The sequence below is a fragment of the Pelodiscus sinensis genome, chromosome 3, assembly GCF_049634645.1.
Source record: "Pelodiscus sinensis isolate JC-2024 chromosome 3, ASM4963464v1, whole genome shotgun sequence".
Taxonomy (NCBI): Eukaryota; Metazoa; Chordata; order Testudines; family Trionychidae; genus Pelodiscus; species Pelodiscus sinensis.
The window spans coordinates 176,449,304-176,467,161 of record NC_134713.1 but is presented as its reverse complement, the minus strand read 5'-3'; the positions used below and the strand labels follow the sequence as shown (position 1 = coordinate 176,467,161).

At 47.5% G+C, this 17,858-nt stretch overlaps 1 protein-coding gene across 2 annotated transcripts in view; it reads right to left on the bottom strand.

Annotated features, from left to right (window-relative positions):
* Window positions 1-17,858, bottom strand: part of CFAP36 (cilia and flagella associated protein 36) — a 55,971-nt gene that overhangs the window by 10,189 nt on the left and 27,924 nt on the right. For both annotated transcript variants that reach the window (XM_075925507.1, XM_075925508.1), the window contains exon 7: window positions 13,371-13,503. In XM_075925507.1, coding sequence (XP_075781622.1) covers window positions 13,371-13,503 — 133 coding nt within the window. The remainder of the gene's footprint in view (window positions 1-13,370; window positions 13,504-17,858) is intronic.

Here is a 17,858-nt window from a genome sequence, read left to right as displayed (position 1 = left end):
ACTCTGTCTTTATTGAACAAAACTGGGGGAGACTGGGAAAAGGAGGTGGGAGAGGGGAAGAGAAAGGCTGGGAGAGGGAAGGGCAACTAACATGATCAGGGGTTGGGAACAGGTCCCAGATGAAGAGAGGCTACAGAGACTGGGACTGTTCAGCTTAGAAAAGAGGAGATGGAGCGGGGACAGGATAGAGCTCTCTAAAAGCAGGGGTTGGGTGGAGAGGGTGCATTCAGAAAAGTTCTTCATGAGTTCCCATAAAGAAGGACTAGAGGACACCAAAGGAAAGGAATGGGTAGCAGGCTTCAAACTAGTAAGAGAAAGTTGTTGTTCACAAAGCAAATAGTTAACCTATGGAACTCCTTGCTGCAGGAGGCTGTGAAGGCTACAACTAGAACAGAGTTTAAAAAGGGAAGTGAGATCAAGTCATGGAGGTTGGGTCAATGGAGTAGTCTTAGCCAGGGGGTAGGAGTGGTGTCCCTGCCCAAAGGTTGTGGAAGGCTGGAGAGGGATGGCACGAGACAAATGGCTTGGTCACTGTCTTCGGTCCATCCCCTCCAGGGTCCCTAGGGTTGGCCGCTGTCGGCAGACAGGCTACTGGGCTAGATGGACCTTTGGTCTGACCCAGGACGGCCATTGTAAGCTCAGGGCTCAGGGTCGGGGGTCTCAGTGGACCCCCTTGATTTTCATGCACACCTGCTCCTGGGTGGCCAGGCTGGCAGCTCTCCTGCCCTAGACGGCCACTTTCCTGTGCCTAGTGCGGAGATCGTGGACGAGGTCCATGATGTCCGCACTAGCCCAGGAAGGTGCCCGCCTCTTGCGGTCCAGGGCAAGCTCCTGGGAGCCGCCAGCCTGGTCCCGGGAAGAGGAGGTGGCTGGGGGACATTGGGTGTGTGGCTCTGTGCCGTGCCAGGTGCAGGGTCTGCTGGCTGGGTGCTGGCAGGCTTGCACCTGGCACGGGCACCGTAGCCAGCCCATGCCCCTTTAAGGGGTCCGGGGCCGGGAGGGGGGCATAGAGTTTCCCTGATGTTGGCCAAAGTGGCCACCAGGGAAACCTGAGGAGGGCTAGCCTCCCACTAGTTTGAATTAAGGGTCTACACAGCTCTTAATTCGAACTAGTAAGTTCGAACTAGGCTTAATCCTCGTAAAATGAGGTTTTCCTAGTTCGAACTAAGCGCTCCGCTAGTTCAATTCAAATTCGAACTAGCGGAGCGCTAGTGTAGCGGCTATGAATGTTAGTTCGAACTAACGTCCGTTAGTTTGAACTAATATTGTAGTGTAGACATACCCTTAGTTAGTTAATGGTTCCCGTTCTCACATTTGTCTGTAAATAGTTCTTGTAGTTAGGTTCTTTGTTTTGTTCCTTCCCCCTTGGGGGTAAGGAATACCAGGGCCTCAAGGCTTCAAGCCGTGCGCTGACTGCGGGAAGTTTATGCCCAGCGGCGACCCACACGACAGTTGCCTTAAGTGCTTGGGTGAGGCTCATCTGGAAATTGCCTGTAAGATCTGTAAGTCCTTTAAGCCCCAAATGAGAAAAGAAAGAGTTTCCCGCCTGAAGCTTCTCCTCATGGAGACAGCACTTCAACCGGTGCCGCCGGAGCAACCTACGGTGCGCAGCGCACCGGCTTCCACGTGGGAGGCCTCCCATCAGCACCATGCGTCCGAGTCCAGGACTCAGCACCAGTCTCACTCTCCTCCATCCAAGAGGGTGAAGAAGTCCCGCGGGAGGTCCCCTTCAAAGAAGTCAACTTCGATTGGGCACCGCGGCGCAGGCTCACCGGTGCACACATCCCCTGCGGTGCACCACCGGCGGTGAGGAGGCCTACCCTTGCACCGTCCATCCACGCCGGACACGTTTGAAGCAGCGTAGGATCTTATCAGCCTCACGACCTCTCCTCCGTCGTCGGTTGAGACAGAAGGGTCGAGGTCGCCCTCGCCGAAGGCTGAGCTAGCGACGACTTCGCCCCCGCATGGCCCAGGTCAGCATGCTAAGGCAACTTATGCGTCGGGACCACCCCATGTGGGGTCAGTACTTATCGCCACTACGGCACCCTTTTCGATGCCGAGTCGTTAGTCTCAGCTAGCTTAGAGCCATGCTCGAACTTCGGTGCAGCTGAGCTCCTTGCCAGCCCCCTGCCTGGTGGTACTGGTGCCGTATCCCCGCAGCCGTGTGGCGTCCACTCAGGCATCTCTCCCCTCCATGGCGGGCATCCTAGAGCCAGCATCCGTCTCCGTGCCTTCATCGGCACCGGCATCGACACAATGGCCATCAGTGGTTCATACAGCGCCGCTGCCAGTACCGGGTCTGGGTGCCCCGGTACCATGCATGTCAGTACTGTCTCTTCTGGCGCCGGGCGTGGGCACCTTGGTGCCTCATCTGCCGGCCACGACTCAACCAACACCGGGCCTGGGCACCCCGGTGCCACAACTGCTGGCGACTCCTCAACCGGCACCGGGCCTGGGCACCCCGGTGCCGCATCTACCGGCGACGACTCAACCGGCACCGGGCCTGAGCACCCCCGTGCCGCATCTGCCGGCGACGACTCAACCGGCACCGGGCCTGAGCACCCCTGTGCCGCAGCTGGCTGCCTCGCATCCGGTGCCACAACTGGGTTCGACAGCTTTCTCAGCACCAGGTCTGGGTCCCCCGGTGCCGCAACCAGCAACAAGTCTTCCGGCACCAGGCATGGGTCCCCTGGTGCCGCAGATCGCCCGGCCCAACCGTACTCATGCGGGCAAGCCTGAATCAATGGCTAAGTTTGCCCCGCATTCTTCCTCGACGCCACCCTGGCTGGAGTCCGATTACTCGTCGGATTCCGAAGCAGCCTCCATCCGGTTGGGGTCTTCGGGAGCATCCTCGGCCCCCAGGTCCAGGTCCAGACATCGGCGGGACCACACTCAGCAAACCTGGCTCCCGCATTCGCAGTGGCCTTTTTGGACCCCTTGGGCCTACCATCAGTGGCAAGGACAGCTGCCCCCCTCTTTGGGGTCGGAGGCTTCAGGTCACCGTTCCCAACCATCGGCATCCCTGTCCCGGGCCCCTGCCTTCCCGCTTTGGGCGCCGCAACCCGATCCAGCGGTACAGGCATCGGCACCGGCGGCGGACCCATCGGGGACACAAGTTGCCCAACCAGTGCCGCAGTTGGCGCCAACCGCTCCTGTGCCAATCCAAGAATCGTCGTCGTCGTCTCCAGACAAGGCGCTAGCGGACCCGGCACCAAGTCTGCCTTCCATGGATGCCCGTACGCACCAAGATATGCTTCGGCGCATGGCTTCGAACCTGGCCGTTCCGGTGGAACCTGTCATTGAGGGGACAGATCCAATGGTGGACATCCTCACGGAGGACGCGCCTACGCGGTTGGCCTTACCGCTCAATAAAATGGTGTCCAAAATTCCTAATGCCCTGTGGCAAACGCTGGCGACCTTGACCCCTACCTTAAAAGGGGTCGAGAGGCATTATTACGTCCCGCACTCGGGGCATGAATACCTGTATTCACAGCCCATCCCAGGGTCCTTGGTCGTGCAGGCCGCGGCCCAAAGGAAAAGCTCCCTCAGCCTGGCCCTTCTCCCAAGGCAAGAGAGCCTAAGCGGCTTGATTTGATGGGCCATAAGGTTTACGCCACAGGGGCACTACAACTCCGCATCGCTACAGCAGGCGATTCTAAGTCGGTATGCTTTTAATACCTGGCAGGCCTTCGAAAAGTTCAGAGACAGACTCCCAGCGGAGGACCGTCAGGAGTTCGCGGCCATTGCCTCTGAGGGCAAAGTCATTGCATGAACCGCTCTCCAGGCATCATTGGACACCGTTGATTCGGCAGCCCGCACTATGGCGACTGGTGTAGTTATGCGTCGCGGGGCATGGCTGCATGTCTCAGGAATTCCTCTGGATATGCAACATACGATCCAGGACTTGCCTTTTGAAGGCAAAACTCTGTTCTCGGAGCACACCAACTCTAGGCGCCATACCGTAAAGGACATAACGTCCATGTTAAAGTCTTTGGGCATCCACACGCCTGCCCTGCAGCACTGGCAGCTGCCCTATAGGCAGCAGGGGAGAGCGCAGCCCCAGGTCCCCCGTGGGGATTATTGGAGGCGCCGCTCCTGGGCGGAGGTTCCGGGGCGGTTGCGCATCCCCAGGGGGCTAGGGGTCAACGTCGTCGCCCCAGAACGGATAACCAGCGGGGAGGTCCCCACGGTCCTTCCCATCATGGCAAGCCTCAATTTTGATACCCTTTTCGAGAGTCCCGAACTAGTCTCTCGTCCTGGCCCCCCCATTTGGGGCCAGGCTATCCCTCTTTGCCCATGCATGGGCTCTAATTACATCGGATGCCTGGGTTCTGAACATAGTAAATGGAGGCTATACTATCCCATTCCTGGGCCCACCGCCTTCAAAACCCCCTTCTACGTCTTTAGTGAGGGACACCCCTCACGAACACATCCTGTGCCAGGAGGTGTCCGCGCTCCTCGAAAAAGGGGCAATAGAGGAGGTTCCCCCGCATCTGCGGGGAAGGGGATTCTACTCCAGTTATTTTGTTGCCCCCAAACCCAAGGGAGGAGTCCATCCCATCTTGGACCTCTGAAATTTAAACAAGGCGGTCATAAAACCCAGGTTCAGAATGGTGACCTTGGCCTCGGTCATCCCAGTGCTACAGTTAGGAGACTGGTACGCGACTCTTGACCTCAAGGATGCGTACTTCCACATGGCGATCAGGCCCAGCCACAGGAGGTTTCTCAGGTTTATGGTGGGCCAACACCATTTTCAGTTTACGGTGCTCCCCTTTGGTTTATGTACGGCACCAAGGGTGTTCACAAAATGTATGGCGATGGTTGCCGTGTTTCTCCGCAAACAAGGGGTACACGTGTTCCCGTACCTCGACGATTGGCTGATCCGAGGTCGCTCGTACGAGCGGGTAGAAGCTCACGTGGCACTCTCAAAAACCCTCTTTCTAAAACTAGGGCTCATGATAAATGATGAAAAGTAGTCTCTGACTCCCTCCTAGCATCTAGAATTCGTGGGAGCCCTTCTCAACGCAAGAGCGTTCTTGCCCAAGAGCAGGTTCCTCTCCATAGTGGAGCTGATTTCAGGGTTAGCCCGGTCCCCGATCACGACCCCTCCGGTCTGCTCCAGGCTCCTGGGCCATATGGCAGCGTGCACGTACATGTGCACCACGCCAGAATGACACCCCCTGCAGACGTGATTGGCGAAGGCCTTCAGCCAATCCAGGGATCTTTGGGACTCAATCACAGTGCCCCCAGAAATTCTGGACTCCCTCCTATGGTGGACCCAGGAAACGGTGGTACGCAGTGGGGTCCCTTTCAGAGCCCCTCCCCCACGCTGGTCACCAATGCATCCAACCTGGGCTGGGGAGCACACCTGGGCGGCACAGAACTCAAGGCCTATGGTCCCCCTCTGAACGAACCCTGCACATAAACGTCCGGGAATTGCGAGCAGTGAGAAGAGCCTGCGAAACCTTCCTGCCAAGACTCTCTCACCGCTCGATCCTGGTTCGTATGGACAACACAGCAGCGGTCTTTTATCTCAACAAGCGGGGGGGGGGGGGGGGGCACGGTCACCTCCCCTCTGCAAAGAGGCCCTGCAACTCTGGCACAATATCACGCCACAGGCGGAATACCTCCTGGGGTGCAAGAATCTGCTAGCAGACACGCTGAGCAGATCCTTTGGAGCCCACGAGTGGTCGCTCAAAGACTCTGTTCTGCATCAGGTTTTCCGCAGGTGGGGTTATCCCCACCTCGACCTGTTCGCCTCGGCATACAATGTCAAGTGCCGGAACTACAGTTCCCTGCTGGGACTGGGGAAATATTCCCTGGGGGATGCCCTGATGGCTGTGTGGCCAGAGGGCATTCTCTATGCTTTTCCCCCATTTCCTCTAATTTCCAGGGTGTTGACCAGAGCGAGGACATTTCGGTCCACGATCACACTCATAGCCCCCAGGTGGCCCAGGCAATTCTGGTTCCCTATCTTAGTGGACATGCTTACCCAAGACCCAATAGCACTCCCTCCATTCCGGGACCTGCTAACTCAGCCTTGGTTCACCCGGATCTCAGGTCTCTCCACCCAACGGCCTGGTTTATCCGTGGTTGAACCAACCTGAAAGGGAATGTTCCCAGGAGGTTCAGATGGTGCTCCTCAGTAGCAGGAAACCCTCTACTAGACGGTCATACGCTGCCAAGTGGCGGCGCTTCTCATCTTGGGCATCCCGGAGAGGAGTACACCTGCCCTCGGCTCCTATTCCAGCTATCCTTGACTATCTTTTCCAGCTTCGGTCCAGTGGCCTTTCCTTTTCTTCTATCAAAGTCCATGTGGCATCTCTCTCCGCCTTCCATGCTGGTACGGCAGGAGTTTCCCTCTTTTCTAACCTGGTGGTTAAAAGGTTTCTTACTGGTTTAGAAAAGTTGTATCCCTCAGTGAGGGCCCCGCTTTCCGCCTGGGACCTCAATGTGGTCCTCCACAGGCTTATGTTACCCCCCTCTGAACCACTGGCCACGTGTTCCCTGAAGCACCTCTCGTTGAAGGTTGCTTTCATCGTGGCCATTACATCGGATCGAAGGGTTTCGGAACTAAGGGTTTCGTAACTGTCGACCCACCCTACCTTGTTTTTTCACATAGCAATGTAAGGCTCCAGCCTCATCCAGCTTTCCTCCCAAAGGTGGTGTCACCGTTCCACCTGTCCCAGGAGATTTATCTCCCGGTTTTTTTCCCAAAACCTCACGCCTCCCCTAAGGAGCGGGTGCTTCACTCCCTGGATGCTAAGCGAGCGCTGGCATTCTACATGGAGAGAACCAAGCCGTTTCGCAAATTCCAACAATTGTTTGTTGCATTTGGGGACAGGTTGAAAGGGTCGCCTGTATCGACACAAAGGCTATCAAACTGGGTTGTGCAATGTATCACAGTATGTTATCAACTGGCTGGTAAAACCCCACCCAGGGTAAAGGCACACTCTACCAGGGCGCAGGCGTCCTCGGTAGCTTTTGGTGCTCAGGTACCAATCACGGAAATTTGCAGGGCGGCCACATGGTCTTCCCTCCACACGTTTACGGCGCACTATGCGCTAGCACAGCAGACCAGGGAGGATGCTCTGCATTCCTCGAATCTGTAATGTAAATATGTTCTTCTGTCATTGTTGTTAATACGTGCCTTATCTGTGTTGGATTGTTCGAATAAATCCGTTTATTTGTTCACCTTTTTTCATGACTCTGGTAGTCTGACTGCTCCGACCCCTCCTCCGTGGGGTAAGCTTGATAAGTCACCTACTTCGAATGGACATGAGCAACCACTCGAAGAAGAAAAGAACGGTTACTTACCTGTAACTGTTGTTCTTCGAGATGTGTTGCTCATGTCCATTCAACTCCCACCCTACCTCCCCTTCGTCGGAGTGTCCGGCAAGAAGGAACTGAGGTGGGGCAGCGCCGGCAGCGGTACTTATGCCCTGCCATGGCGGCACCACTCCAGGGGGCGCCCTGCCGGCGCTACGGGTACCGCTAGGGAAAACGCTCCAGAAGATGCGGTGCACGCGGTGTGCACACCTACTTCGAATGGACATGAGCAACACATCTCGAAGAACAACAGTTACAGGTAAGTAACTGTTCTTATATGGCAGGTAATTTTCCTCCCATGTGAAAGTTCACCAGTTTCTTCAGCCTGTTGCAGCAGTTGTAATACAAACAACACAATTGTTAAGATTCTATAACAAATGGCACTGGCTTGATCAGGCAACCCATACATCATAACCTTTAAAAGCAATCCTTTTTTAAATGATCCAGCGATTTTTCATTATGTAAGTTGTACAAACTGCAACTCTACACAGGAATCCTCTAGGAAATATATTATGCTGCCATAAATCATATTCCTGCTTAAAGAGTAAAATTAAAGAGACCGTGAACTAACTGATCTTGAACCAAATGCAGAATGATTCTCTTTGGAAAACTCTCAGCTATTTCTGGGTGTTCTCTGAGCAAGTATCAATATTTATGGCTATTTCCTTTAAAAGGGATATTTTCCTACTATATAGAAATGCTGTGTAATTAGCAATGAATGGCCCAATGTTTCTCAAACTGGTAGAGCAGATGTGTTGTATAAAGATACTGGAATTTCCCAAAAAAGTTGCAAGCCACCATAAAGGAGATGCCTTGTTTTCTCAATGGATGATTGTTAGGGACAGAATTTGAAATCTGGTCAGACATTTTAAATCTTCACCAGAAGCATAAGTCACTCTCTCATTGGCTCACATCAGCTATGTCAAGTAAAGAAATAAGGCCATGCCATATAGCAGAAAAATGTATAAAAGGTTCTGCGTTGATCAACACATTGCTCCATGAAACAAACATCTGGACAAAAGAGACTCTAAACTGGAGTGACCAGCCAGAGCATACTCAGCCTAATAACTAAATCCTGTCACTAAACCTATTAATTCTGTCTTTGAGAGTCCTGACTACAAGGAATACTGAAAAATCTGGCAAGAGAATAAGAATACTGCTGACATAAAAACTTGAGTGAATCACCTCAGTTGCTCTCCATATATTTTGAGAAAGCAGTCACTGCAACTGTGATGCTGAACTGGAAAACCTACTTTTATGCCTGACCAACTGACAAGAAGAAAAATAACTTTTATACATATGTTGGTTTCCCAAATGGTGACTTGGGTTTGTTTAGATAAATACTTCTGAGAAAATACAAACCTTAGTTAAAATCCTCTGAATGATTAAAATGTGTGATACGTATTTCTGTTTCAATAACAAGTTTAGTCTTATTTATCTAGAAGGTGTATATTAAATCAAGATGTAATGAAAAACACTGAGGTGGGAGAAACTAATTACACTAATCCTACTCATCATTGGTATATGAGTAATGTGCCCAACCATTTAATAGTGCCATCATCATCATCATCCAGGTGGAAACCCAGAAGCCTGCCATTGAAATAAATCAGAGGGCACGCAACAATCATATATGACAGTCTTGAAATAGACCACAGCTCATTGCAGGTCATTAGAAAACCCCGGTTTAAAAAGACTGGCCACACAGTTGCCCTGTCCTTTTTGAAACCAGTTCAGAGATGACCAGAGGTGTCTTGGCAGATCAAAACCTGGTGGACAAATGGTTTGGTCAGCGGCTACACAGTGATTAACAACTGTTGTCACTGACCACTCATTGCACAAGCAGATTCCATCATGTCTTTTGAAGGTATAAATCACTATAAAGGGCATCTAAAAGACAGGCAAGCTGATGATGAGTGATTGAAGAAGACTGTGTATAAGGTTATGTTGCTATTCTTACAGGTCTTAGCCAGCAACCCCATGACAGAGGCCTTTTCATCGTGCATATGGGGCAGTAGTATGCACAAGAGTTGCCTGTATGCACAAGAGTTGCCTGTAAAGTCCCAATAACAAAATAAACAGCTTTGTTAAGCTCTACTTTGATCAGCCTGACAGGAAATGAGTGACCCTAAACAGGAGCTCAGTACTGTGCTATTGAATAGTATGGCAATGGCTGATGGTCTAAGCAGATTGTTGAGTGCTGATTTTGACTGCTGTCTTCCTCAAGTGGTTGTAGTATGATACATTAATGACATATTCAGTGTCACACTGTGGTAAAATGGGTTTGGATTATGCTGCAGTGTGATGGGGTGCAATTCTCCATTGTGGTATCCCCTGCTGGATGTCCCAGGGATCAACTCTGCTAGCTGGTGGACCCTTTTCTGGTGGCATCTCGCCATTGTTACTTCTGCTCCAGTGACCCATAATACTCCCAGGACCGCAGCATCATGACGCAGCTGTGCTGTACTCCATGCTCTCCTGTTCCAGGGGACCTGCAGTCAGCTGTGCAGCCAGTTCCCTCAGTGGCAACTGCAAACCAATGTCTGGTCACTGCCTTAGTGGTGAGAGCAGGGGACCCAGGCCTGCCAACTACACTGGGTTGGTCCTGCCATCTACTGTAGATGACTGCCACATGTTGCCTATCCTCCAACTCCTCAGTAGATTTCCCTGAACCCCTTCCCCGCAGCCCACCCACTCTCTTTATCCTTGTTTCTCGAGCAATGTTCCCTCCAGTCTTTCCCATCTATGTACAGAATATATCATGTGCACCAAAGCATGTTTGAATGTGCAGCACCAGTAAAAACAAAACCTAGTTGTGGGCACTCTGCTAATCAGATGGCTGGCATCTGAATCTCGAGTGAACACACAAATGAACAGCTTACAGGGAACGGTGCTCTGGACCTCAGCCTGCAGATCCTGAAGCTCACCAGGAGCTATTGTTAGCTCATTGGGTCTCTACCTGCAGCACTGCTCTGTCCAGGGTACTTCCTAGTTTTAGCCTGCAAGGTAGCCAGTCCTCTCTCTCCAAGCTCCAAGGAGTGATGACTGAAGCTGCTCTACAGCCCTTCTTATATAGGTCAGCCTGGCCCTGATTGGTTGATCCTTGTAAACCCTCTCTGATCGGTTGTTTCTTAGATTCCTAAGACCTCTATTAACCCTTTGGTGCCTATGATGAATAGGAGGGGTAAAACCCTTTTCTGGACATGCCAGCCATTGTTAACTAATTTGTCTGTAAGGGTTAAATCCTAGAGCCTCAGGAATGATAGGGAAGCAGGTACAAAAAAGAGTCGGCAGGAATCTAGGAGAGCCACTGAAAACAGTGTGAGTTTTTTAATTGGAAGCAGTGATGTTCCTGAGCCAGTCTGTGTGTGACCATAGGAGAGCCTGGGAAACATGAATTGAGCCAAGGATCAGAGCATGGAGTATCCAGCAACATCCATGCCTTGGCGAGGGCTAAATCTTGGAACAAGAGGTATGTGAGTAGAACATGAAATGTTTAATAAGACACCATCAGGTTATATTATTTTTAAGTTTGCTGTACTTCTCTGTGCTGACCGCATAACTACCACCTTTATATTGTAACTTTCCAAACTGAATCCCAGAGAAACAATTCTGTGTTTAATCTCTTTTTTTTAGTTGCTCTGCAACACTTAGCAACCAAGTAACATTTTACCAAGTATGTTTGGTTTCTTTATTTTGTTAATGAAAATCACCTGGTTCCTGTGTCCTAGAAGGCAGGCAGTTTTGTGTGCACATCTTAAGACTGCTAAGCCAGTTATTAAGAAAAATTACAGTTTTTTTCAAGTTCCTCCAGAGGGACCATCAAAGAGCTTGAGAGCACACCACAGGAAGAAATTCCCAAATGCTTTTTCTCTGGGGTTTTGCATTTAGGTGCTGGCAGCGATACCAATCCCAGGCAAGGGAATCGGTCACCTCGGGGAGTTTTTAACATAAGCCTTTAGTGGCAGGATATTTTAAAGTCTTGTGGGCCCCCAATTCTGCGCTCAAAGTACCAGAGTAAGGAACAGCCTTCACAAAATCCAGGCTATAGCCAGACCAGTGTTTTTTAAACTATGTTCCACAGAACAGTGGTATTCTGTGAACAACTTGCAGGTGTGCCACAACCTCTTCTTTGTTTTTGTCTTTTTTTGTCTGACAATTTTTTTTGAAGAAACTTTTCATAGGTGTTCCACATAAAAAAATATTGTTTGGTGTTCCGTGGTCTCTCAAAGTTTAAGAAACACTGGTCTAGACTACAGGGGTTTTTCAGGATACCAGAGATATCCCAGAAAAACTTATCAGGGCTAGGTTGACTCACATAAGGAGGGCTGCAATTTGCATACCTTTTTCCAATAACAAAGCGGTAGGGTAGTATGGGACAGGCACCCCACCACATGCAAGTGTTGGCCACTGAGAAAAACATTTAACTCATGACTTGCATATGGAATAAACTTGAAATGGTCTTAGAAAAGCTCAGTTGCAGGCACCATTGATTACAATAGTCTGCCCTGAACTACATAAGTTCCAGAAGAACTGAGCTTGGTAGTTGCAGCGGATTTCATTGGCATAGATAAATCTGCATAAGAGTGTAGCTGGCTGATTGCTGAAGTACACATTGAACAGTTGGTGAAAGAACTAAGCCTTGAGGAAGCCATGGATCTAACACTTCCAGGAACTACAGCAGTTGTCCATGTGTACTCTAAATTGCCCATTTGGAGAAAGATCTGTATTACTTTAACCTCCCAATGTGGAGCAATTCGAGAGTTTAAACAGAAGGCCTCTGTACCAAACTATCATAGGCAGCAGTCAAATCCAAGAAGATAGCTTCCATCTTTAGATTTTGCTGAAAACTATCTTTTAAAAAGGTGGTGGTGGACTTAATCACAGGTGCTGCATCCTTTTCTAAACCCTGCCTGCTCAACTTACAAGACATTGTCCAAATCCAGAGCAATTTGTTGGAGGATCAAATGCTCAAACACCTTGAAACACACTGACAACAAGGACTGGGCTGTAACTCGATGTGCAGAAGGAGTCCTTGCCTAACTAAGCCTACTACTATTTGTAATAGTAACTTTTTCTATATCGAAGGAAAACTACCTATGAGGAACCCATAGTGTTAAGCCTAGAAGTCACATATATGTTATGATCAAGACAACTGACAACTTCTTAGACAAAAAGCAGCAGCAACTTTGATTTGGCTTGTAAATTACAGATTTTACTAAAATATAAACCTTTAGTCAAAGTGACTTAAAAGCCTACAATCACTGGTGAACATCCACTGAAATTTACATAGCTTCATAATAAATCTGCATATTATATTTTGGTTTTAATGTGTGATAGCTTTCTGTGATTTAAGTGGAAAAGCTTGGGTATGAATATTACCTAGGCAAGGTAATTTTGAACTGAATTAACAGTCTTTGACAATTATGTAATTAACCTAAATTTCTAAATTCTACTCTAGAACTGTTTGGATGAACAGACATGAGCAGTTACATAATTCCAGAGATTCTTATTTTCAATCAAGTTTATGTTTTTAAGGATCCATAAGTCCAAACTGATAGCAAAGTCACTCATCAAAACTAGCACAGAACTAGGTTAAAAGTTTGCCTTTGTAACAAGATTATGATAAGGACTTTGAATTAACTGATTTATTATCTCTTCAAATTAGTAATATTCCATGTTGTGGTCAGTTTTTGACATTCCGAACATCTAACCATCTTTTGCTTTCTGCAATTTTGTATCTATTTTAAAGCTATTTTGGCTAGTACAACTCATAAAATTACAATCATTTCTTGCTTGTTAAGCAAGGAGCACAGATCCAAAGAACGGTAAGAAACCTAATAGAGGTAAATGGTTAATTAAATAAGAAGTTATAAATGTATTTTATAATCTTTTACATTTTACTTCCTTTTTCCCAGATATTTGAATGGCAAAATTCTTTGCTGAAAAATTGACTCCTATTTCTCTATAATGCGTAGAGATGAGCAAGCTAATTGTAATACAATACATACTAGACACTACAAAAATACTTCAAGTAACATTACCTAATGTTAATTTTGCAATTTCTTCAGAATCATCAATTCTCTCAGTATCTTCAGTGGATTCCTTAACTTTTGCTTCTCTTGAATATCCATGACAGCTGTATGTAATATCTGACGAATTCAATTTATCATGCGTCTTAAAATTAAAAAAAAAGTTGGTTACATTTTTTAATGTACCTTAAGCCTTAAAAATATCAAACTAGAAAAAAATAGTAATGGCTGGATTGTCAGAGATGGTTATGAACCTTTTGATGAGTTATTAATGTTACCATGCCTATTTGCTATACAATGGAGATAAAAAAGAAGAAAATGCTTTACTTATTACTAACAGGGAACTCTCCTTCTGACTTACCTCTATAAATTTAAAGACTTGAGTTTAGTTCAAAAAATGCTTCCTAACCACAACCACTGAAATTTAGAATTTTAGGTAGGTTAGTGTTTGCTTCCATGCTCTATAAAGAGATTTGATGCCATACATCATGCGTGATTATGTAGGCAGATTTCGGCAGATTTATCATCAGTATATCAGAGAAATATGAACATGAATCAGGAGATAGGGACATGTGACCGAATCTGTAGAAAAGACACCACGATAGCAGAACTTTAGTTAATGGAATGGAAAATCTGTTATCCAATTATCTTCTTTCTGGGAATAATTTCTTCTCCATTCTGAGACATTTGGGCTTGTTTCCCCACAGGCCATGTCTCCACTTCCTGGAGGACTGGCGCTTGATCTTCCAGGGTTTGATTTAGCAGATATCCACTAGATCTGATAAATCAAATGTTGAGTGCGCCCATCAGCACCAGTACACCTCGATGTCACAAGAAGTGAGAGAAGTCAACAGGAGATTTCTCCTGTCTACCTCCCGCAGTGGAGATGGTGCCAAGTTCAGTTTAAGGTATGTCGACTCTAGATACTTTATTTATATAGCTGTAATTGCATACATTAAGTTGACCTTTTCCTCCCTCCCCCCCCGCACTCCCTGCAATGTAGACCTGGCCACACTCTCCCTCTTGCTGCAAATTCCCATAAATGACCTGGGCTTCCATAGTTGGAGGGCACAATATAAAGAGGGGGATGTATGATTTCCCCATATGTCTTCTTTGCCCTGCACCCAGCCTAGAGCTGCCATTCTCTCCTTTTCCCATCGGAGTTATCTGAGTGAGAAGAGGGACTCTGTCCTCCCACTATGTCCCCTCCCAGCACATTCAACTGCTGGCCATGGCAGCTGGGCTTTGGTAGGGAGGGACAGGAAACTGCTTCTCACGTGGCTCAAGCTGACTGCTACAGGTTATCATTCTGTACAGCGCAGTAACTACCTGAGAGAGAGCCTGGTGGTGGTAGCAGTCCCTACCCACTTCCAGCTGCTGGAGACAGGATGCAAGTAAGCCCAGAAATATGTGCAGGGGGCAGAGGGGACTCTGGCTTACTCAGCTCCTGTCCCTGACAGCCAGGCCCAGGATGGCCAGCACTGCCACACTCTTTTAGGCAGTTGCTGTACTGCACAGGGCAGCAACTCAGAATGGCCAGCATAAGAAGCGTCTGGTCCCGTCACCTCTGCTCCCTGCCTGGGCTCAGGTGTCAGGCCCTAATTTTCAAACTGTCAGGCATATAATTGTGCATCTGACTTTATAAACAAGGACCTACGAACCTAGGAAAGTAAATATAAAAGTCAGCAAAGTATCTGAAAGCTTAGGAAAAGCCAGACAGTTCCTTCAGGATAAAAGATAGCCCTATGCTTCCAAGGAGAAGATGACTATATCTTTTGTAGGATTTGAAAATATATGAACAGTTTGACAGGCAGAACTATTTGTAGTCACACTATTCGTCAACTGATTCATTCAGGAATTACTCAACCTTAGAATTAAAAAAAGCCTGCACCCTCACAAAGTTAAAAGCATAAAAAGAAGGGATAAGAAAAAATACACAATAATAAAGACATAGGATAAGGTCATCACAAGAACTGACATTTCCAAAAGCATCACAGTGATTTAGAAGCATGTGCCCAACTGAAAGTCAATAGGTCTTGTCCTCCTAAGTCACCAAGTCCCTTTTGAAAATTACACCATGAGCTATCTTCTTAAAAATTAAATGTTAACACCCCCATATTTGAGGCAGTAGCCAGAAAAAAATACATACAGTGAAGAATCAAATTGGAGTACCATATTTTTAAGACTTACATAATAAAAATTTTGCATAACAGGGATAACCTGTTAAGAATACAGCAAGGAATAAGAATCTAGCTGGTTTACTTGCCTCAAAGGCTCACAGCAGCCCTCACTTTAGATACCAGTTTGCTGTTTGTTAAGCTACTCTCATCATTGACTAGCATGGGGAAAAGAGCTATATAATCTCTGCAGCCCCTCCATGTGGCACAGAGTAGGACAAATCCTTGTACCAAAGCAAGTCTCTTTTCTAGTACTGCCCTCTCCACTGGGTTCCAACCCAGGGACCTTATGATGGCAGCTGATTATAATGTCTCTAGTATCAGCTATATGACATCTATGAATCCCTGGGCAACTTCCTCACAGCTTTTCCCAGCACCTTCCTTACCACAGGCTTTTCCTTCTGCTACCTGTTTGCATGGAGGATTTAGTTTGGGTTGGTCCTGCTATGGGCAGGAGGCTGGACTTGATGACCTCCTGAGGTTTCTTCCAGCCACAGGATTCTATGATTCACCCAATTCTCCACAGCTGCTTCACACCTCAGCTTCTCATGTGCACTCAGCTAAGAGAAGAGGAGCCATTTATAACCAGTTTTAACTGGTTCTTCCTATAATTGTAGATGTAGAAGGAGTAGGAGATAGAGCTTAATCTGAGATGACTCTGACACATCTTGGAAGATGCTTTTTTGAATAAATCCCTAATATCAGTTTGCTTATTTATCTTCTGTCTCTTTTGCATAAAAGTAGAGTGTAGAATATGCATATGCCTAATGTGTTGGGCAATTTACTAGTCCCTGTTACTAGATTTGTATTAGGAGATACCAGAAATTCCAGTTAATTGAGCTCTCTGATTGAGGGCTGAATAACTGAGCTTTTATTTTACTATATGTTTACACCCTTTTCTCACCACCAAATGTGTTCCATTTTTACTCACACCAAGTAATATACTACTCTTAATATAATAGTCCTATTGATTTCAATTGCACTATTTTTGGAAGTAGTTACTGCACAACATTAAAAAGTTTGGTGCCAAGTGAGCAATGAGAATCAGATTTAATTGCCTCCAGCACCAAAAAGCAAACCTGAAGTATACCGTATTTTCCGGCGTATAAGGCTACTGAGCGTATAAGACGATCCCCTAATTTTTTAGTTAAAAGATAGGGTTTCGTCTTATACCCCAGCGCCCCTCCGCCTCCCGGCTTTGCTCCCGGTGTCCCTGGTCTGCTGGGGACCGTCTCCAGCAGACCAGGGACACCGGGAGAAAAGCCTCTGAGGACGCCCCGGCAGCGGGACAGCCCCGGCGCGCCTGGGCTGCCCTGCTGCCGGAGCCCCTCCGCGGCTTTGCAAAGCCTCGGGGGAAGCCGGCGGCGGGGCATCCCAGGCGCGCCTGGGCTGCCCCGCCGCCGGCTTCCCCCGAGGCTTTGCAAAGCCACAAAGCTGTATACCCGGCGTATAAGACGACCCCTGATTTTTGGGGGATGTTTAACATCAAAAGTCGTGTTATACGCCGGAAAATACGGTACTTACTCTACTTTTGACGCTGAAAATTTAAATATTGCAAAGCAGGGTATTTAATAACATAAAATATTTTTCAGAATTATTTTACATAATTTAAATTCCTCTTTTAAACTTTTGTTTATAATACAACCTCAGAGTTTTCAACACGTTAGGAATGTAGGCTGTTGGTAACTGAGATGCTCATAACTCTCAATAAAACATGGTTGTTCTTTCACAAATTTACAACTGAACACAGACTTAATGCTGCTTTAAACCATCTTAATTTAAAAATAACAAAACATAAGAACAGCTTCTTTGCCATGCATAATCTTTTTTTAAAACCTTCTCTTTATTGTTTAATAGTTTGTTTAATATAATACTGTACTTTTTTGGGAGGGGGAGGAAGGTTTGTGTCTGCTACTGTCTTATTGCATACTTCAAGTTCCAAATGAGGTGTGTGGTTGACCAGTCAATTTGCAACTCGGAGGTTCTACCATAATTGGTTTTAATTAAAAGGACAAATATAGGTTGAACCTCTCTAGTCCAGCTACATCTGTGGTCCAGCATAATTTTACTTAGCCTGATGTCCACTTGTCATGGGTTTGGCCAAGTTTCCAGTAGTCCCATAATGTTTGTTTACAGCCATGAATCTTAGCTCTCAGTGTTTAGTGCTGTTACTTAGTTCTAATTTACCCCTAAATGTCTTCTAAGAGCACAGTAAGCAATGGACATGTTGGATAATGGTGCTAGATAATGTTAGCCTTCTGTAGTTCAGCAAATTCTCTGGTTCAACACTGGTCAGAATAGAGAGGCGCCAGAATAGAGAGGT